At 46.9% G+C, this 22,840-nt stretch overlaps 1 protein-coding gene across 1 annotated transcript in view; it reads left to right on the plus strand.

Moving 5' to 3' along the window:
• LOC309375524 (maestro heat-like repeat family member 5) overlaps nt 1-22,840 on the plus strand; it is a 48,433-nt gene that overhangs the window by 17,109 nt on the left and 8,484 nt on the right. Inside the window, exons 4-14 of the mRNA XM_081921315.1 lie at nt 2,843-2,959; nt 5,793-5,903; nt 8,283-8,423; nt 9,436-9,555; nt 10,706-10,779; nt 10,872-11,007; nt 12,168-12,263; nt 13,090-13,194; nt 18,780-18,915; nt 19,795-19,916; nt 20,989-21,138. Of these exons, the coding sequence (XP_081777441.1) occupies nt 2,843-2,959; nt 5,793-5,903; nt 8,283-8,423; nt 9,436-9,555; nt 10,706-10,779; nt 10,872-11,007; nt 12,168-12,263; nt 13,090-13,194; nt 18,780-18,915; nt 19,795-19,916; nt 20,989-21,138 (1,308 nt within the window). The remainder of the gene's footprint in view (nt 1-2,842; nt 2,960-5,792; nt 5,904-8,282; nt 8,424-9,435; nt 9,556-10,705; nt 10,780-10,871; nt 11,008-12,167; nt 12,264-13,089; nt 13,195-18,779; nt 18,916-19,794; nt 19,917-20,988; nt 21,139-22,840) is intronic.

A 22,840-nucleotide genomic window follows, 5' to 3' on the forward strand; every position in this document is an offset into this window, starting at 1 on the left:
CTTGTTACAGGAGACACTTGGTGGAAAAGGACCAGTTACATCAGCATGAACCAACTCCAGTGGTTTTTTGTTTGTTTGTTTGTTTCTCTCTGGCTTGCTCTTGCTACTGGGCAAGCCCTGCTTTTAACCTCCTTGCAGATATCACAGTCTAAGTAATTATCACAACTTTTAATGTTTTTCATCGCCCCACACAACTCCAATGTTTTGTTCAGCACCTTAAAGCTGGCATGAGCCAGACGCCTGTGCAGCAGATGAATACACATATCATGGGTCGGGACATTTTGCACATTCGCAACCTTAGACTCACACTGCAGTACATACATATTAGTTCTAAGGTTAGCATTTGCCAATACTGCCCCATTTTGCTTTATCTGGCACTGATCTCCCACAAAGTTTACTTCAAAGCCTGCTTTTGCTAAGTCAGGAATACTCAGGAGATTGTTTTGCAAACTAGGCACACACAACACATTCCTGAATGTGTGTCCCAGCTGTGGGAACACAATCTCCCCCTCACAGGCTATATTAGCTTTCTGGCCTGAGGCAAGACTTACATGGTTTTGTTTGAAGCCCTAGCATCAGTTAGCAATGCTTTTCTTTTACAAAAAGTTTGAGAAGCTCCGCTGTCCAGAACCCACAGCTCTTCATTTTCTTGGCCATCTGCAGACACCCAAGCGTTAGACTCTCTCTGCTGCCTCCTGTGCTTCTGCTGTTTTTGTTGTTTCCTTGGGCAGTCCCAAAGCAGATGTCCACTGGACTTGCAGCAAAAACACCTTTTTACTTTGTTGACCACCAGCTGGTCTGCAGCAGCTCCTCCTGGTTGGTTCTCCGGCTCCCGACACCTCTGCTCTTCCCGGTTGTTGTTCCCTCTGGGATGCTGCAACAGCTGGGCTGAGGTCATCTTTCGCTCTGAACACCTGTTCTCCTCTGCATACAACCGTCCGGTAACGTATTCCAGAGTCAGCTTATCAGTCTCTACCGACTCGAGGGAATTGACCAGCATATCATAGCTGTCATCAAGGGAACTCAGGACTATAAAGACTTTGTCCTCTTCCCCCACAGGCCTCCCTCTTAAGACTAGCTCCTGGAAACAGCCTGTTAGGAATTTTAGGTGGTTCACCAGGGAGTCCCCCGGTGTCTTCTGACACCGGTACGTTCTCCTGGTCAGTGTTATCAGCGAGCCAGCTGTCTCTCGCACATGGACAGCCTTGAGCGCATTCCACGCCTCACTTGCCGTCACCTTATCAGCTACATAGATTAGCTGGCTGTCGTCCACTCCAAGGATGATCGTAGCCAAGGCTTTCTCATCCTTTTCATCCTCCTCAGGGGGCTGCAGTGGATCTTCCACCACTTTCCACAGGCCCTCACGCTTGAGGAAGTGTTGCATGCGGACTGACCAGATCCTGTAGTTTGTTGCCATCAGCTTCTCCAGCAACACGCCAGCTCTGGACTGCTCCATCCCTGCAGCTCCCCTCCAGCACCCACGGCTAGATAACTGCCACCTGTACTCATGCGCAGCGGAAGCGTGCTGGGCCCATAACCCTGTCACAAATTCCTCACAGCGCTTTTAGCAGAATGCTCAGAGTCCCGGGTTCTTTAGTGCAGTATTCATTATTGTGAGCTAAATATATATACAAATATCTACAGAAGCAGTTCATATAATCAGACAGAGTACCTGCTCCTGGAGGCAAAAGAAGACTCCACACTCATCTACACCACTCCACCACTATTGGACAGGCTTCCGTTTTAAACCAGTGACAGCCAATCACATTACTGTGGGGTGCCACAAAAGAAAAACCCTCTCCCAATTTCAGTCGTGGGGGGAGGGTGGGGAAACCCGTAAGAGGCTGTGGGTGCAGGTATTAGTTCTCTTAAAAAGCGGGAAGAGCCTAGGGTCAGCGTATCCAGGACAAAAGTGTGTCATGAGAATGAAAGACGAGGCTGCTGGGTTAGACCAGCAGCCTGCACAGTCCAGCATCCTTATCTCATAGTGGCCAACCAGATGCCCATGGGAAACTGGAAAGCAGAATTCGAACACAGAGCCCTCTCCCCTTCCTGTGGTTTCCAGCAACTGGTATTCAGAAGCATTCCTGCCTCCAACAGTGGAGGCAGAGCAATTAGGACATGCTGAACTTGTCAACTTTCAAATTCCCCAAATGAGGAGTACTAAAGAGTTGTAATAGGGACGCGGGTGGCGCTGTGGGTTAAACCACTGTGCCGCTTGGGCTTGCCAATCGGAAGGTCGGTGGTTCGAATCCCTGCGACAGGGTGAGCTCCCGTTGTTCGGTCCCAGCTCCTACCCACCAAGCAGTTCAAAAGCACACAGTGCAAGTAAATAATAATAATAATAATAATAATAATAATAATAATAATAATAATAATAATTTATTTATATCCCACCCTCCCCAGCCAAAGCCAGTACTGCTCCGGCTGGAAGGTAAACGGCGTTTCTGTGTGCTGCTCTGGTTTCGCCAGAAGCGGCTTAGTCATGCTGGCCACATGACCTGGAGAAACTGTCTGCGGAAGCGGACAAATGCCGGCTCCCTCGGCCTTAAAGCGAGATGAGCTTTAAGCCCAGAGTCATTTGCGACTGGACTTAATTGTCAGGGGTCCCTTTACCTTTACCTTTAAAGAGTTGTAACATGACTTGGGAATTCAGAAGATGTGTAAAATTGCATACAAATCATTAAAACAATTGCCTAGTACTTGCAATCTATTATTATTATTCAGTATTACCCGACATTTTCAGACATTAAAATTGAAATTCTTTGGTTTTCCAAAAGCAGTTGATGTAGCTGGTGGGGTCTCCTCCCTGTGACTCACCCAAACCTTCCCCAACCCTTAGAACGCCCTCTATAGATACTATGGACTCAAGCTGCGGGATTCCAGGAGCGCAGAGACAGTCCACCAGTACCTGCACTTACTCCTGACGTTGCCTCTCGAAGAGGAAGCAGACAGAGAGGTGAGTGAATGTGTGGGATGTCAGGGGGGAGGAGAGCCAGCGGGACTGGGACTGTGCTCACATGGAGACTCTCCACCTCCAGCCGTGTCCTGGAAGAGCCTCCTCCTTCTGAACCCTCCTGCTTCAAGTGCCTCCCCAGGCTGCTCCCCAGTGTCCCACCACCACAATCCAGGGTCCCCCACTCTTATTCATCCAGCCAGTCCCTGACATTACCCCACAGACCCCACCAGCCCTCTGTCCTGATTTCCGGATTGGTCTCTGCTCGTGACCTTCCTTCCTCCAAGGATTTCGTGCCCACCCAGTCACCCCCTCAAAGCCCCTTACAGGAGGAACCGCTTTTCAGCATTCAGATATAATAATAATAATAATAATAATAATAATAATAATAATAATAATTTTTTATTTATACCCCGCCCTCCCCAGCCAAGGCCGGGCTCAGAGCGGCTTACAAGCAATAATAAAAACAAGATGAATGATTACAACTTAAAAACAAAAATAAAATACAACATTAAAATAATGGAACATTAAAATATTAAAATGTAGCCTCATCGCAGGAGGAGAAGGAAAAGAAAGGAAAAAAAGAGAGGGAGGGAATCAAATTGGCTCCAAGCCAAAGGCCAGGCGGAATAACTCTGTCTTACAGGCCCTGCGGAAAGAAATCAGATCCTGCAGAGCCCTGGTCTCATGAGGCAGAGCATTCCACCAGGCCGGAGCCAGTGTTGAAAAGGCCCTGGCTCTGGTTGAAGCCAATCTAACTTCTTTAGGGCCTGGGACCACTAGGGTGTTGTTATTTATGGACCTTGAGGCTCTCCGTGGGGCATACCAGGAGAGGCGGTCCCGTAGGTACGAGGGTCCTAGGCCATGAAGGGCTTTAAAGGTCAGAAGCAGCACCTTAAATCTGACCCTGTACTCCACCGGGAGCCAGTGCAGCTTGAAAAGCACTGGGTGAATATGCTCCCATGGCAGAGACCTCGTGAGGAGCCTCGCTGCAGCATTCTGTACCCAGAATGTTATATTTATTTTAAATATCTGGGCAGATTTGTTTAGTTTTGGGTTAGATCAGAGCAGCCAACAAGTGGCCCTCAATGCCTTTCTTGGCAGCCCTCAGCAACCTTGGAGGCACCCCTACACACCTGTAGGCCTTGCACCGCCTTCCCAAAGCTGGGTAAGGAGGTGCTGGGCCTGGGGAAGGAGGCAGGTGTGATCTGTCAGGGTCCTAGAGTCCTCAGTTAACTCTTTCCCACCTTTGGCAAGAAGGTGGGAAGGCGCTAGGTCCCACCAGAGCCTCATGCCTTCTTCCCAAAACCCAGTGCCTCACCTGCCTACCTTTGGGAAGGCAGCATGCGGGCCGGGGCGTGTGTGTCAAATTTTGGCCTTGCTCCCCTCTCCCACACAACAAGTCAGTGTGTGGCCCACAGGTTCTGTGCTGAAATACTCTTGTGGCCCACTTGGTATGAGAAATTGGAGCACCCTGGTTTAGATGGTGCATATTCCTGCTCTGGCGCCTTTGGGTGAGGGGTGGATTACAAATACTTCCAGGGAATAAATGATGCATTTTAATGTGGTTGGGTGTTTAAGGAAGCCAAGAACTGTATACAAGATTTGAAAATGTCAGAATGCAAGGCATCCTTGCGTTGCAAGCTGCACATGAGTCTGGGAGGTGTGGTCTGGTCAGTTCACATCAGAATCCACAGAAATATCGTTCTTCAAACCACCCCTATTATTATCCGGGATGAAAGGATCTGTTCAAATTGGTTCTCTAAGTGTCTCATTTCTCCATTCTTAAATTTGGTTCCCCACATTTTGCAGCAATCTGCTTACAGAATCACATTTATCCTCCATCCCTCATGATCAGCTTAGCTTAATGGTTGCCATCAATTTCATTTTAATTGATTTTAATTAATTTTTATAATGAAATGTTTTTAGAATTGTCAGGGGCTCAGGAGCAGAGGCACAGGAGAGGGAGGAAATGGAGAGCGAGGGGGAGGAATCCGAGGGGAGCGTAGGCGATGACAGTGGTCCGAGGGATTCCCTGAGTCTCTCCAGCGAATCGGAAGATTCACAGAAGGGGGCGCCCATGGCCAGGGCAAGGGGGGTGCCTAGGCGGACACCCCAGGAAGAAGGGGCCAGAGGGGACTCAGAGAGCAGCAGTTGGAAATCAGGACCAGCTTCCCCACCAGAGCGCAGTGGGGGGGAGGAGTCCCAGGTATCGGGATCAGGCTGCTCACCACCAGCGAGAGGAGATGAGTCAGGATTGACCACGCCTCCATCGGAGAGCGCGGAAACGGTCGAGAGGAAGGTTGGAGGCTGGGCGTGCGCGCCAAGTTCAAATGTACAGGCGAGCGGCACAGCAGGTAGCCCGGATAGGGAGCCAGGTCCTAAAGCCCGCCGGAAAGAGGGACAAGAGTCAGGGGGGTCAGCGTCAGAAGAGTCCAGAAAGGAGGAGACCCCTGGGGGCAGAAGGACCCAGAGGAGGAAAGAACAACGGAAGAGGTGGAGTAAGGCTAGAGTCTTAAACTGGTGTACAGGAGGTGGAGACTCAGACGGAGCTTCGCCGGTCTAGGTTCTAGACGTAGAGCTGCACGCTGCGGCTTGTAAATGGAAACTGAACTTCAATAAAGACTTTTGTACATTACCACCGGCTGGCGTTGGTCCTCTGTGAGCTGGGACCTAGAGGCAGCTCTGACAAGAATGTACTTTTTTGTTGTTGTTAGCTGCCCTAAGCCCGGCTTTGGCTGGGGAGGGCGGGATATAAATAAAATTTATTATTATTATTATTATCACTAATTGCAATCAAGAAAACGACATGTTTGACGTGCCTCATTCTCCCTAGGGAATTTCTGAGGCTATCGGTGTGGCTTCAAGCACCCATATTTCCCAGGCGCTGATGGCAGTGCGGGATTTTGGCCGCGCAGCCATTGCAAGGACGACTGAGACGTCTGAGGTAAGGGTGTGAAGTGAGGAAGGAGCGCAGCAAGAGTGTAGGTCAGCCATCCCCAGCCTAGTGCCCCTTCCCCATCCGTGTGTTTTGAATTGGAACTCCCATCAGCCCCTGACAGCATGGCCAATGGTTAGACAAAGGTCCTGGCAAATTGGATCCTTAGCGGCTATTTACATCCACACCAAAGCACGTGAAGCAGCCTCTGGGTTCCTCTGATCTAGTAAAACAGAGCTGCGTTGGAAAAGAACGAATCCTGCCCCATTTCCAAATATGCTCTTTTTCAAGGGATGGGATCCTTACCATTCCAAAATGGCAATTGGATCTGCTCATCCTCTCAGTATGGAAGCCAGACAGCTTCCTCTGTGGGTATGTCTCAGTCATCCTTCTGAAGTGGGCTCCAGCAGTCCTATCTCTGTGGCTCCAGATCCTAGATCTGATCTGATCCCGTGGCTCAGTCAGTCAAACGGATTCGTTAGTAACCATTGGTCATCCCCCAAAGTACACTGACCCCTGTTTTTAGGTTGGTTGTCAGATGGTTGGTTGGCATTTCTTCAATAGTGGAAGCTAATGGGGGACCCCCAAGGGTCATCTAGTCCAACCCCCTCCGATGCAGGAATCTCAGCTCAAGCATCCCCAAGAGATGGCCATCCAACCTCCAACGAAGGAGAGTCCACATCCTCCCAAGGGAGAGTGTTCTGCTTTCAGAAAGCTTTGAATGAAGAACCTCTTAGAGTTTGGAAGAGGAGACACCTCTCCAACTGAGGGGAGGGAGCAGAACCCAAGAGAGAAGGCAGGCGGCAGGCTGGGAGAGGCAGAGAGAAAGAGGGGAGAGGTTTCAGCTGCATCCCAGGGCAGGGCAGCTGCCCAAGTTGCTCTTGTGCAAGGGTTCTTCTGCTTACGGGAGTGCCTGCTGGCCCCATTCAACTATGTTCTAGAGTAGACCCATTGAATTTAATGAAGATGACTAAGTTAGGCCCATTCATTTCGACAGGTCTACTTGAAGCAAAGCATAGTTGAGTGTCACTCTCTGTGTTCACCTCCATGTATTTGTCAATTAAGCGAATTATTACAAAGGCATAGTAACTGCGTGCGGATCTAACAGTTCCATAACCTGAGGGGGCCTTGGGGTCATGTGCCCCCGACTCTCCAATTCTCCAACCCAGCTGGAAGGAGATCAGAACCTTTTCCTTCCACTTTCAGTTAACTTCCCTCAAGCTTCTGGTCTCCGTTTTGCAACTGTGCTAGAGGAGAAGGGAGCAGGAGCCAATGAGTCCAAGGCTCATTCACACAATAATAAACCATAGTTTATCACAGAGGTAACCAAAATGGGGCCCTTCAGATGCTACAGACTGCAACTCCCATCCCTCCTGACCACTGGCCATGCTGGCTGAGGCTGATGGGAGCTAGAGGCCAACCTATGTTGATGCCCTCTGGTTTATTGTTACATCTGAACGCAGCCCTGAACTCTCTTGTGCTCTGCCATCCAAGAGAAATGAAACCCAGGAGTGTGGTACCCCTGGATTTTTGCTGTGAGTTGGGAAATGACCAAGTAAATTTCCCAACCCTCACTATGGAGAAGATGAGCAGATCCACCCGGTTCATTTTAATTTTAAAAAAGCAGCTCCCATGGAAAAAAGCACCAGTGGTCAGTCTACCCTACACTGTCCTGCACTTTCTCCCTGGTTGACTGACCAAACCCAAAGAGAACACCTTCATGGTTCCTCGTCATCCTGGGGAAAAAGTGACCAGTGGGGTGTCACAGGGTTCTGTCCTGGACCCGTTGTTGTTCCACGTTTTTTTAAAATAAATGACTTGGATGAAGGAATTGAGGGGATGCTCATCAAATTTGCAGATGACACCAAACTGGGAAGGGTAGCCAATGCCACAGAAGACAGAATCGGGATTCAAGATAACCTTAACAGATTGGAGAACTGGGCCCAGACTAACAAAATGAAATTCAATAGAGTCAAATGTTAGGCTCTACATTTAGGCAGGAAGAACCTGATGCACATATATAGGGTGGGGGAGCCCTGGCTTGCCAGCAGCTTGAGTTTCCTGGAGGAAAAAAAAATACAAAATTTGTAAGTCTGCACAACAACTTGTTGTTGTTGCTTAGTCGTTTAGTCGTTTCCGACTCTTCGTGACCCCCTGGACCAGAGCACGCCAGGCACTCCTGTCTTCCACTGCCTCCCGCAGCTTGGTCAAACTCATGCTGGTAGCTTAGAGAGCTTGTCCCCTTCTCCTTGTGCCCTCCACCTTTCGCACAACAACTTACTGACTACTAATATTTTCGCAGCTGCTAAAAGGTCCCAACTAAATGGTGATTTGTCTCCAATTGCACTTAAGGTTCCCAAACTCACTTTCCCCATCCTTTCCCTCCAGAATACTAGCAAGACAAATGCCAGTATCACCGTCATCCTTTGCTGCGGGCAAATGGCATTCGGGGCGCGGCAGGATGACCTCCCCTTTTTCATAGACCTTATCACAGAGGAGCTCCTCTTCCAATTCCAGAACAGCAGGAAGGTATGGCTCTGATTATCACACGGACTCCTGTTGTTTGTTCTCTCAGCTATACCATACTTTTCCGTGTATAAGACGAGGTGTTTTTTTTATTATTATTAAAAAATGATGTTTAAAAATGAGGGTCATCTTATACACAGATAGTGCATAGGGGGGACATGGGATTGGTTGCCGCTGCAAGCCGGAGATAGTCAGCGGCTATTGTGCGTGTTATTGGTGGCTGCGGCAAGGGGTGGTGTTGACTGGCTGTCGCTGCGGAAATTGGGAAGGCGATTGGCGGTTTCTGCCGGCGAGGGACAGACAATAGGTAGGTTTGCGACGTGTGTGAGTGGCAGCATAGGTCCAGCGGGTGAGCAATTTTTGGAATCCCCTCCCCCAAATAGCTGAACAACTGTGGGTAATCCTCCCCCAAAAAAGCTCAGCAACTCTGGGCAATCCTTCCCCCATTTTCTTAATTTGGAGTCCCCCAAAATAGGGGGTGTCTTATACACGAAAAAAATACGGTATATCCTGCCTTTCTCCTGTCATACGACTCCATTTCCCCTGTGGTCACCATCCAGGCACTGAGCAGAGCTCCTGAGCTCCGTCAAGGTCCTTGCACCCCATGCCTTCAGACTGTGCCCTAGGGCAGGGTCTCTGGCTTCATCCACCGAAGGGTTGTAGACTGGGGTGTATACTGACTCCACCCTTAGGACCAGATGGGGCATTACAGTGGTACCTTGGTTCTCAAACTTAATCCATTCTGAAACCAAAGCGTTCCAAACCAAGGCACGCTTTCCCATAGAAAGTAATGCAAAATGGATTAATTCTTTCCAGACTTTTTTTAAAGAAACCCTAAAACAGCAATTTACCATGAATTTAACTATCTAACAAGACCATTTCTGGGTTAGGGTTAATTTTTGGATTGGGTTAGTGTTAGGGTAAGGATTAGAATTAGGGTTAGGGTCAGTGTGGCTTTATGCTTCCTTGTGATTTTGATTCAAACTCAATTTTATAAAATCCCTTCTCCTTTCAGAACGAGGCTTTGAAGAAGAGCTTTATGAAGGCAGCAACTCTAACAACCAAGGCGCTTGTGCAATCGAATGTGGGATATGTCACCTTCCCCCACAAAGACGAGCTCACCTTCTGCATCATAGTGAGTAAAAAGAAAAAGGAAAAAAGAGGGGAAATCTCCTGGGGTTTATTTTCAGAGCGTTTTTTCTTAAAAATAGCTGTGTAGGTCTAGCTCTGGGTTGCATGTTCTGACCATCTGGCCCCAAACCACGTTCTGCTCCAGCTCAAGTTTCCAAACCCTCTTGAAAGGCAGCCCTACATTGTGGCAACCTCAGCAGGATGTCACCAGCGCCTAAGTAAAAGAGGCTAGGTTCTCCCAGGAGGAGAGGGTTGTCGATGGCTCCCAGCCATGATTGCTATGTTCTACCTCCACAGAGGAAGCAAGCAATGTTTCTGAATATAGTTGCTGGAAGCCACAAGTGGGGAGAGGGCTCTTGGGCTCATGGTCTGCTGCCTGGTTTCTCACAGACGTCTGGTTGGCCACTGTGAGAATGCTATGAGGATGCTGGACTAGATGGGCCCTTGGCCTGGTCCAGAAGGCTGATCTTATGCTGTTCTTATGCGGTAGAGCTCTGCCCAGGAGAAAAAGGGAATCATAGAATCATAGAGTTGGAAGAGACCACAAGGGCCATCGAGTCCAACCCCCTGCCAAGCAGGAAACACCATCAGAGCACTCCTGACATATGGTTGTCAAGCCTCTGCTTAAAGACCTCCAAAAAAGGAGACTCCACCACAATCCTTGGCAGCAAATTCCACTGTCGAACAGCTCTTACTGTCAGGAAGTTCTTCCTAATGTTTAGGTGGAATCTTCTTTCTTGTAGTTTGGATCCATTGCTCCATGTCCGCTTCTCAGAAGCAGCAGAAAACAACCTTTCTCCCTCCTTTATGTGACATCCTTTTATATATTTGACCATGGCTATCATATCACCCCTTAACCTCCTCTTCTCCAGGCTAAACATGCCCAGCTCCCTTAGCCGTTCCTCATAAGGCATCGTTTCCAGGCCTTTGACCATTTTGGTTGCCCTCCTCTGGACACGTTCCAGTTTCCCAGTGTCCTTCTTATTTATTCCCAGATCCAGGAAGCCCACTCTTCTCCTCTAGGAGGACCCACTTGCCAATTGCAAAGAAGTTTTCAAGTGGGCTGGATAGAGAGCACAACTGAGGGCTTGGTGTGGTGGTGGCAGGGATGGCGCCTCCAGTTCCCTGACATGCTGTGTGCTTCCCCACCACAGGAGGTTATCAAAGAGGAGCCGATGGGATCGCTCACCATATTACACCAAGCGATGGAAGCTATCATTCGCATGACGTAAGTACGGCCAGACACAGTACATATTTCTTCACCAGGTTTATGGACTGCTGGGTGCTGATCCTTTCCTCTCCCCTTCTTTCTCTTTTCAGTGCCTTGAGACCACGCATGGACCCCCTGCTCCGCTCACAGCTGCTACAGAAAACCATAAGGAAGGTCTTCCAATTGCCATCATTGCAGGTTACGAAGGTCAAAGCCGGGAGCTCTGTGCCAGCAACACAGAGCCAGGTGACTGGACCTTCTGCTTCTGGAGGAAAATGGGGTTGCCAGGTTAAAGGATTTGAGGGCAAAGAGTCTGAGCCGTGTAAGCTGCAAAGAATGCTGCCCGAGACATTTGACCCATCACAATGATGTAACAGCCAGAGACTTGGGGTGTATATTTTTGATTTTAATCATGTTTCCATATTTATTGCATTTCACCTTTGCCTCTCTGGGGACATTGGCCACAGATCTCTGGGGTTGCCTGTGCAGGCCACTTCTTTTTTTCTTTCCCTAGCCTCACTTGATGCCTATTTGCTGAGTCCTGGTTTCCCACATTCTCTGGGTGCCCCTTTGCAGGTGGAAGGCAAGCCCTTATACCTTTGTGCTGCTCTCCAAGGAGAAGTCAACAAGCTGGCATGCAGAAGTCTCCTCTCTTTCCAAGAACGGAAGCTCTCTTCTGCACCCACCCTGCCTCCCCCCTTGGTTGCCTTCTTCACCTCCCCACCCCCACTCTCTGGAGGAACCGGTCCTTAATAAGAAGTGACATTTTGAAAACCTTCCTTGGAAATTTCCACCTGTCTTCCCCCTAACCCCCTTTGTATGGCACCCCATTTGGGGAGGAGAGCTGTTTTTCTCTGGAATAGGGTTCTGGCTAAAATGCATCCACAAATGATTCCTGCATGCCTGCATTTTGTGACTCTCATGCCTCCCTCCTACGTTGCATTTAATTTTATTTGTTTGCTTGTTTGTTTATATGCTGCCCATCTGACTGGGTTACTCTAGCCACTCTGGGCGGCTTCCAACAAATTAAAACACAGCCAGACATCAAATATTTAAAACTTCCCTATGCAGGGCTGCCTTCAGATGTCTTCAGACGGAAGTATAATGATGTATCTCTCTGACATCTGATAGGAGGGTATTCCACGGGGTGGGCCCCACCACCAAGAAGGCCCTCTGCCTTGGAACACTCCAAGGAAGTTGAGCCCAGTGTGGAGTCCTGTATCTTTATATCGCATGACCTGTAACCTTACATATATCAAGAAACGTTTGCTGTTTATGACTCTTTGTGTGCCTTGCTTGAACCCCTGCATAAGCTTTGTTACGAATTTGGACTAGAAGGCTCCAGAGCATGTGGGATTTCCATGGGGGTCTTCAGCTTCTAAGTGCTTTTGCTTCTCTCCTTCCAGGACTGCTTTCAAGAGACCATCTACATCTGGCTCAACATGCTCACCAGCTTGCTGTCGGAGGCCCCCTCTCTGGAGACGCTGCAGGAGATATTAGTGGTAAGGGAGCCCCCAAGGTGTCAGAGCAGGGGGAAGCAGCAGCTCCCATGCCGGAGGACAGACCCTCTTGAAATGATTGCACGGGGGGCATCTGCGGCCAACTCGCTGGTTGTGGGTGCTGATGGTCAAGTGGGCCTCTGTTCTGCTAGCAATGCTTGTGCAAGGCACACAAGATATGTCCTCTGCTGATGGTGTATGGGGAAGGGCTGTGGCTCGGGGCAGAGCATCTGTCTTGCATGCCCAAGGTCCCCGGTTCAGTCCTCAGCATCTCCAGGTGGGCCTGGGAAAAGGCTCTCTGCCTGAAAGGCCAAAGGGCCAACTGCCAGTCCTCAGTACCTGTGGATCAATGGCTGGGCTTGGTCTAAGGATGCTTCCTGCATTCCATTGCTATGGCTGTGGTGTGGTGTATGTTGTATTGTTGTAATTATCACACACACAAACACACAAATGACAGATGGCAGGGTGGTTTACAACATAAAAATACAAAATCAGAACAGAAAATGCATAATAAAACAAAAGCAACCCAAGAGCCAATTAATATCTAATTCTACTAATGCTTTTTTTATGGCTTCTTTTTTCTGTGTCTTTAGTTGTTCTTGTTTTGTTTGTAAGCTGCCTCGAGTCCCTGTCTGGGAAAAAGGTGGGGTATTAATAATAATAATAATAATAATAATAATAATAATAATAATAAACAAATTGCAGAAAACTTTCACCTTTACAAAACAACCCCTTTTTGCAATTTGTCCCCTCTATGAAGCTTTGTGAATTTGCAAACCTGGATTAAGAGTTGTCTTTCCATGTGATGACGATGATTTCTCTCTCGCAGCACACAAATGGTTGGATTGACTCCACAAAAATCAGTGAGAGGCAAAGAGCAGTCAAGACCACCAACGTACTCATGAAATATGTCTCCGAGCATTTGGACTTTGATGTGAGTGACCAAGGCTTAACGCTGCAATTTCAAATCGTATTGCGTTGGAAAGTTCAGGTGTGAACTATATGAAAGCTGTATGGCATGGCCATCCCAGGGGAAGGTGCCAGCCAGTGCTATTTTTCTAGAAAAAGAGGTGCCACGACTCACCATGAACTCACCTCCCTCATTCTCTTATAATGGCAATAGCGCCCACCTGAGAGGTGCCAGTGTTACCTATTTGCAGTATAGTAGCACTGCAGAGAGCTTGCTGGGGAGACCATGCATTAAAAAGGGACTCAGAAATAACTAAACAAGGTTTTAATAACAAACACAAAAACTCCTTATACACTAAATACACCAACAACAAACCAGACCCAACCACCAACCCATCCCCCAGGGTAATGGGAGAGCTAGGTGCTGCTCCTTATATACTACACCCAAATGCTGACACAGCTTAATCAATACAACTCAGCACCTGCTGTGTTTCACAGCTGTAAAGCTGGGTCTCGTTATTTTGCTCTGGCCCTTGCTCTGGCCCCTTAAAGACATACACAACTGGTGGAACAATAATGAACCTTTACATTTAAAGAAACCATTCAACATTTCCCCTGCCGTTCATCATTGTGGAACAAGAACATAAAGCATATTTTGTACATGTCTTTCATGAGTAACCTTTGGAAGTGCTTTTGTAAAAATGTCTGCAATTTGATTGTAACCTGGAACATATTGAAATACAATCATTTCATCAGCAATTAGTTTCTTTACAAACTGTAAACGTAACCTTAAGACTCTAGTGCGCTGCGTATTGGTCTCTGAACACAGGATAGCGAGTCCGCTCTGGGAATCAAGGTAAACTCTTACTGGTAGTGTTACTTTCATCTGTAGGTCTGCAAATACTTGCAGATACCATTCCACATCACGAGTGGCCTGAACGCATGCACATAATTCACTCTCTGTTGTGGAGAGACAAATAATGGTTTGTGTCTGGGACTTCCATTCAAATGGACAACCGTTATAACAAACACCATATCAGACACATCCCTGCAATTATTTTGTTCCACTGCATGAGATGCATCACAGAAAATTTCAAAACCTTTGTCAATACATGATGTAAACTGCAACCTATAATGTTTGGTATGTTTAAGGTACATTACCACTCTCTTAAGAGCAGAGAAACATTGCGTAGTGGGCTTTTCCACAAATTTTGCCAGAAAGTGAAAGGTGTAGGAATGAAAATCACGGGAGACGAGTAGTAGGTGTCATGTGAGAGGCGTCTGCCGGGAAAGCCCCGGGAACTCTCTTTTATTGAATATTACAAACATTGCCACAGGTGTGCTTGTCGCTGATTGGTTGATACAAACACAAAGAAACTTAATGCTGAGTGGTTAACATACATACAAGGCGGGAATTACATGTGAGGGGTGGGAATTACATGTGAACATTAATCACCGGTAGATTAAAGGCTGGGAAACGAGGTTGGGACTAGACAGGCATGAAGCCTCCTAATTAATTTGTAACTAAAGATTAATATAGCATAAAACAATTACTAATGATTGATCATAACATATAACAATCGAGTTCCGTAGATGTGGTCAGCTATGCACTGAGAACAGGTCATCATGATCTTAAGATGAACTGGGCAAGGAGGGAATGTCTTGGTGTTTGGAACAGGTTCGTACAGTGTGTGCAGAAACAGAGGAAAGATTATAAGCGAGAGTTCCCAGAATGCAAGAGAAAAGAAGCAATGCTTCCCTATAATGCAACAGTTATGTGCAGAGGGAAAACATATGTGCAGAAGGAAAACTTCCCTTTAGAAAGGCATAAGTTATATCTGGTCTTGAGATTCTTTGAATGAAATTTAGCTTGCCTATAGCAGAACGATACAAAGTTTTGTTAGGAAATGGCTTATCTTCACCTGTAAAGGTGAAACCACACACCATAGGCATTTCCTTCCCATTTGCATTTTCTTAAACCCATTTTGTTTCAATAAGTCTCATATCTGGGGTTTGTGGTACAAGAGACCAGGTGTTATGCTCTTTTAAAGAAGCTATCTCAGAGTTCATAGCTTTATACCAATTTACAGCTTGGTGCTTAGGTAAATTCTGAACATCATTGTAGCTTTTTGGCTGTAACCGCCTTAAGGTGTAACCGCCTTATTGGCATACACAGTATTTAAATGTTCATCTGCAAAATGTTGTGGCTTCTGTCTTTTTCTATCTGAATGTCTCAGTCAGGAAGAAGAGTCAGACTCCTCAGACTTAATGGGACTAATTGAACTACTAGTTTCAGGTTGTAAATCATCATTGTCAGACTGAAGAGGTGCCTGTAGGCTAAGCTCACAGTCAGAAAACTCAAGAGAATCTAACCTCCCCTCGGGTGACTGTGACTTTAAATCATCAAACAAATTATCAGATTCAACAGGCTTTTTGTCTTGTTCCATTAATTCAGAAGCACCATTTCCTGCTGCTGCTGCTGCTGCTTCCTCTTCTTCCTCAGTGTCATTTATACCGTTAGTATCTTGGAAAACAGCAACGCCATTCCAATTTACAGTTTGTATCATGCTTCTGGTAATATGAAATTTGCCAGTTGCTGGTATGTAAATTCTGTACGCCCCCTGCTGGTAGTCCATTAATTTTCCCTGAACACTACGATCACCCAATTTCTGCTTAGCGGGATAATGCATAATTATATCTGAATCCCAAATGCGTAGGTATTTCAGATTAGGGCGTTTTTTAAACAGCTTCTCATAGGGGGTTGTTAGGATATTTCCGTTCCACCTGTTGTTTGAGCCACAGTCTGCGTACTTCCGGCTCACAGGAAGTTTATGTTTTGTACATAGCTTTTGTTTCTCTCTCTGTGCCTGAACACGCAGGCAAGCAGTCATGTTTTTTCTTTGTTCTGACCAACACTGAATAAAGTTGTAAATAATGCTCTCCTGAGTGCATCTTTCATTGTGCAAACTCTGCAAAGGGCGTGCACAAGTCCTTGGAATGTGGAAAGCTGTTTCTGAGGCTTGTGTCGCTAATTGACTGATACTGCGTTCCTACGGGAGGTTGATGGATCGTCCGAAGTCGACGTGGGGGCATGATGGCCTTTGTCTCCCTGGCAGTATCCCAATAGGGGTGACATCTAAACCAGAATGATAACTGCGATTTCTAACGTAACAAAAGGCATCGAGCGCTTCAGCCCAAAAGACTTTGGACAGATTAGCATTGTGCAGATAAGTTTTAACCCCTGCCTGCAGGTCACGCTGCACAACTTCAACAAGCCCATTTTGCCAGGGACTTCGGGGGCAAGATAACTCATGAGTAGTCCCCTGCGCTTCCAGGAATTTCTCAAAATCCTCAGAAACAAATTCCCCGCCCCAGTCAGTAAACAGGTTCTTAATTGGTTTGTTAAAATGCATTTTTACCCAGTTGCAAAAAGCTCTGTACTTCTCAAATGCTTGGGACTTCTCAGCTATTGCATAAGTCCAACAATATCTACTATACTGGTCTATCAGGGTAAGCCAGTACTTAGAACCTCCTAATGATGGTGGGAGTGGCCCAACTAAATCACAATGTACACGCTCAAATGGCTCAGTTACTTTCCTATCTGAGCACCTACCGTTGAGTGCAGCCTTAATGTTATTCTTGCAACAGGATAGACATTGCATAAAGAATTTACATGGTTTTAAGTTTAGGCCATTAACAATATTCTTTGTCTTAATTACATCAGCAAAATTCAGATGTCCCAGAATTCTGTGTGCTTCATGGGCACACCCGGAATGTGGCCTTACATTCCTCAACCCCTGGCTTGACTGTGCTGCTCTGCAATTTATAGGCGATTGGGAGTAGGTGTGAAAATACAGTCTATATAAACCATCAGAGTCCCGGGCATACAATAGATGTTTGTTCCCATCGAAAAACTCACACATTGACTTTAAGAAACGCACAGTTATGCCTTGACGAGCAAAACATCTTACTGACAATAAATTGTCCACTGACGGGCAGTAAATGCAGTTCGCTATCGTAATTTTTAAAGAGTCAAGTTTAATAGTACCCCTGCCAAGTGACTGCAAGACTTGTGAATTGGCTAAATGTACATTACCAATTTCCTCTTCAAAAGAAATAAACAAGCTTCGATCGTTGCAAATGTGCTGAGATGCTCCTGAGTCCACAATAAAAGACTTCCACTTGGCACCTTTAATTCTTTTATGATCTGTAGTCCGAGCATGAAAAGCTCGCGGCTCATTTTTGTCTTTACGGTACGATGTCGGCTGCTGGGCTGACGACCGTGACTGACGAACAGAAACAGACTTGGGAGTACTTTGCTTTCTTTTGGATCTGCAGTCTTTTGCAAAATGTCCCTGCTTATTGAAGAACCAATAACGCTTTGCAGCTTTAAATGCAGTCGTATCACCACAAGTTTGCATATGGCGTTCCTCATTGTTTCTGGAAATAGGAGTAGTTATGGCACAAGCCTCCCTTCTATCCAAATTGCCCATTAATCTTGCCGTTACCCCTTCCACAGTTAATTGTGCTGGTGGAACGGCAGATATCTGGCTAGCTACACCATCAAAGTCCTCATTAAGGGAACAAAGAATGATAAAAAACATACTAAATATCAGGTATCTCCATGTCCCTTTGAATTAATTTGCAGCGTATTGCCTCCAGACATCTCAAGTGTGCTGCCAAATCACCACCAGGCTACAACTTGGTCTGGTACAGCTGCTTGAAAAACGTCAATGCGGATGCTGACTCTTTTCTAATATGCACTGCTGCAAGACTGTCCCACATTTCTTTGGCAGTTTTCTTATTTCTTATATAGACTACTTGCTGGTCGCTGACTGCCAAATTAATTATTGCCCTGGCTTTCACATCTCCTTTTGACCAAGCATTAGTTACAGGGTCAGGAGGGTCATCAGTTACATAGGTCCATACTTCTCTAGAGGTCAAAAGCGCCTCCACCCGAAAAGACCATAAACTATAGTTCTCATCTGTTAGCTGTGGGAACACCAGAGCCTTCTCGGCTTCTGGAACCTGGTCAACCATTCTGGAACTCTTCCAGACCCACAGAAACTACACTAACAGGAGAAGGAGTTTTCAAACCTTTCTCAGAGTCCAAAAATATGCAGTCATCCACTCAGCAGCTGGGCCCATAACCAAAGATGTTACCTATTTGCAGTATAGTAGCACTGCAGAGAGCTTGCTGGGGAGACCATGCATTAAAAAGGGACTCAAAAATAACTTAAACAAGGTTTTAATAACAAAAACAAAAACACTAAATACATCAACAACAAACCAGACCCAACCACCAACCCATCCCCCAGGGTAATGGGAGAGCTAGGTGCTGCTCCTTATATACTACACCCAAATGCTGACACAGCCATTCAACATTCAACCATTCAACATTTAACCATTCAACAGCCAGAACTGAGTTCCAGTGAGTTCTGGCTGGGGAAAAAGCCCTGGGGCAAGCCTAGGGTGGGCCACCTAAGCACAACTCTCTTGCCCTGCGCCCCTCTGTCACCTTTGCCGACTGAAAGCATGCCAGATGGTTTTCTCTTGCTGGGCTCTGTGGGACGAGGGCTGACTGTGCATCTCTCTCTCTTCACCTCCTAGGTATCCCAGGATTTCCCCCTTCTTGGACAGCTGGTGGCGCTCTTGTCCCTTCACCTCGTAGACAACGTGAAGGAGATTGGCCTGCAGTCAGCGGAGGCCTTGTACCATCTCCATTACATCATGATAGCCAAAATGGGTGAGGGCGATGCTGGGAAATGGCTTGTTTCTTGTAAGCCGCAGGGTGGGAGATCTGTAGCCCTGCAGAGGCTGCTCCAACTCCCATCATCCCTGAGTGTTGCCCATGCTGGCTGCTGCTGGTGTTGATCAGGGAGTTCAGGAGGGCTAGAATTTGTGCCAGCACTGGCCTAACGCCAACACCCTGTTGGCCAGAGACGAGAGGGCAGTCTTGGGGGAGGGATTCACTGGTGAAGAACATCAGAAAAGCCTTCTGGACCTGACCAGTGGCCCAGCCCAGTCCAGCATCCTGTTCCCACAGGGGTTGACCAGATGCCTGTGGGAATCCAGCAAGCAGAATTCAAGCTCTTTCTACTCCTGTACTTTGCTGCCTCTGACCATGGAGGCAGAGCATAGCCATACTGGCTAATAGCCATGGGTAGCCTTCTCTTCCATGAATTTGCCTCATCTTCTTTGAAAGCCATCTTGGTCCGTGGCCATCAGTGCCTCCTGTGGCAGGGAGTTCCAGAGTTTAGCTGTGCACTGGAAGAAGGACCATCCTGAAACTTCAGTTTCATTGGAGGTCCAGTTGTTCTCATGTTCTGACAGTGAGAGAGAAAGCTTTCTCTCTCCACTTTCTCCATGCCATACATTGTGTCTCCTCTTCCTCGACGTTTTTCTAAACGGAACCCCCCCCCCAAATGCTGCAACCAGCTCCACAAGCACCCCAGTCCTTTTGGTTGCCCCCTTCTGAACCTTTTTCCCAGTTCTGAATTATAATTTTTGAGGTGAAATCGATAATTGTTTTTGTTGGTCCCAGTGGGAAAACTGGAGGTTTTGAGCAGGGAGCACTAATGCTGGGTTCTTTTGCATGCATATTCCAAAACCCGACCCTGCTTAGGTAAGGAACTGGAGAAGAGGAGGAATAAAAATAAGAAAGGCAACATGGTCAGATGGGTCCGAGAAGACTTCTTCATCCCTGGGCCCTCCCTCTTCCACTACAACATCGCAAAAGTGGCCAAGGTAGGGGTGGCTTTTTGTACTCTTTATTGCTAAGACCGCAGCCACTCCCAGTTAGCAAAGATTTGCTCACTCGGGCCAATGGGGCCCTGCCCCACCAACTTCAGCCTGCCCTCAGGCAGCCCACGCCTTCTAGGAATGAGGGAGAGATTCAGAGCAGTTCACACTGCAAGCCAAAGCTATCAAATCGAGGCTTTCAGAAACAATAGAACTGAAACACAACCCGCCTTTGAAATTCACATGTCCTTGAATTTTGCAATGCCAAACAGTGTGTAAAAAAATCCATGCGTGAGCTATTAGTGTAAATAACATTCAGAAATGCATTGTATTAGAATAAATTGCTCAAAGACAAGTGCCCGGTAGCCTAAACTGCATGCAGAATTCTACTTATTGAAATTCTACCAGGTGCTGGGAGACCTAGGGTTCAGATCCCCACTCAGCCCTGAAACTCACGAGTCAGTCACAGTCTCTCAGTCTAACCTACCTCATGAGACTAAAACGGGGAGGAGAGAGAACCATGCATTGCCACCTTGGGCTCCTCAGGGCGGAAAAAGAATAGGAAAAGTTGACTCATTCGATACATCTTTCACAAGGCACTGCCAAGCCAATGAACTATGCCTACATTGTGGTGGGTGTTTTTGTTGTATATTAAGAACTAAACACACAGCCAGCAGGTTCCCACCCAGTCTGTTTGGCATTGGTTATATAACGGGTAGCCACTATTATTCACCCTCTCTGTTCCTGCGAGAATTTTTTTAAAATTTTCTAGTCTGATTTTAGATTGAACCTCTTCATGTTCCAATGTCATAACCAATTTAAGATGTGGATCGAAAATAGCAAGGCGTCACCTGACTTTTAGTTTTGTTTGTTGTAAAATCTTTCAGCTACTTAAATAAACACATAAATAGAATCACCGAATTGTAGAGTTGGAAGGGACGCGGGGGTCACTTAGTTCAACCCTCTCAAGCCAGAGTGGAGATGTCTTTCACTTGGTTTGTGAAGGCACCCTTGGACTACTAAACGTGGTCAGAGTGTGGAGCAGAAAAAACTCCCTCTTCTTTCTTCTTTGTGCCAGGCTTTTGGGGAGCACCTCAAGCCCAGCCAGATCAACGAAATCGTGTTGAAGGCGATTGACAACCTGACAGTGGAAGACAGAGCCGTCTCTCAGGCTGCAGGAAAGCTCCTGAGGTCCTTCCTTGAGGAATGCGGGATGGAAATGGAGGACGTAAGGCTCAAAACGGAGGCAGGGGGAGCAGGTTTCCTCTAAATTAAACATTCTCTTCATACTTAGAATTAGCTTGTTTCTGGGAAGTAAGAAGGCATTGTGTGGGAAGTAAGAAGAGCTGGTGTGGTGTAGTGGTTAAGAGCGGTAGTCTTGTAATCTGGGGAACCGGGTTCGCGTCTCGGCTCCTCCACATGCAGCTGCTGGGTGACCTTGGGCCAGTCACACTTCTCTGAAATCTCTCAGCCTCACTCACCTCACAGAGTGTTTGTTGTGGGGGAGGAAGGGAAAGGAGAAGGTTAGCCGCTTTGAGACTCCTTCGGGTAGTGATAAAGCGGAATATCGACTTCCGGAGGCGGCGCGAACGGCAATGGCTGCCCTCTTCTAACTGGGAGAGGGAGCTCCGCTGAGAACGGGTCGTCCGCTACGGCGAAGCGGAGACCCACATCGGAAAACCACAGGCGGCAGAAGCCTGTGGTCTCGGGACCCGGCGGGCGCCAGGAGCAACCCCCGAAACGTTGAAGGAACCCCGTAAGGGGCTCCGGATCGGGGAGGGGGTAGCGGCGCTGTGGGTCATTTCGCAATCAACGGAGCGAAGCTGCGCTGCTGCTGCCGGTGAGCGCTGACCTCTCTTCTTGAAACTTCTGATTTGGAAAGTAACAGCCCGTGAGTAATCAGGATTTTACAAATTGGAGACTTAAATTTATTGAATTTGGCTGAAAGCGGAGTGACGAAAAACAGGAAGTCCGTCTTCCGCTGCCATTGAACTTCAAAGTAAAGAGCTGGAGGAGTGGAGGCAAGGAGTGGATTTTTATTTTAACTGATCTGAGCACCCACTGACTTTCTTCTTAAGCAGAACAAGGACTTTAAGTATTGGATTTTATGACTTTTATCTTGACTGTGATACCTTTCTTCTATTGGGATTATAATTTAAGTAAGAAACCCAGGTGCTGGAACTGCCTGAGTAATTGAACAGTCAGTCTGCAGGTTTGGATACTTTGAATCTAAACTTTGAAACAATCTGAGGGAGTTTGGATTTGCTACTTTGAAGCACCATTTGGAATACCAGTAAGCACTGTCTGAAACTTTGCGTTTTTTAAATACAAACTCTGCTAAAAACTATCCTATCAAAGGTCTCTGGACATCAAATTTGACTCTATTAATTTCAATGGAATTGATCTCTTCCCTAAAGACATTTTAAGCTCCCCCTAGAGGATTTGGGATTTATAGCAGTGATATTGTTTTACTTTCCTTTTCCCGGCCTACGGCTACCATCTGGGCTGTCGCTTTCCCATGGGAACAACTCAGCTTGACCTTGATTTTTAGATAACTTTGGCATGAGTGGCGCAAGAAAAAAGGGACCAAAAACTAGACAAACAACCTTAACAACATTAACCGCAGCCTCTCAGGCACGTAGATCATCTGTGCCTACTTTGCCTTCTGAGGAAGAAGCTGCTTCTCTGCCACGGGCAGGGGAGGGAGAAACTGAGGAATTACAATTGGAAGATATGGCCTCAGGAGCAACTGGCTCTATTTTAGAGAAAATTCTTGAAAAATTGGAATCTTTGGATAGAAAAGTTGACCAGCAATCAGCTAAAATCGATAAAAATACAGAAAGTCTAAATAGATTAACTGGACAAGTGGCGCAGAATGTTGAAGCAATTGGAGAACTGAAGGAGGCTGCAGGTGAAAATCGGAAATTGGC

The sequence above is a fragment of the Podarcis melisellensis genome (genome assembly GCF_964234715.1).
Source record: "Podarcis melisellensis genome assembly, chromosome: 8".
NCBI lineage: Eukaryota > Metazoa > Chordata > Lepidosauria > Squamata > Lacertidae > Podarcis > Podarcis melisellensis.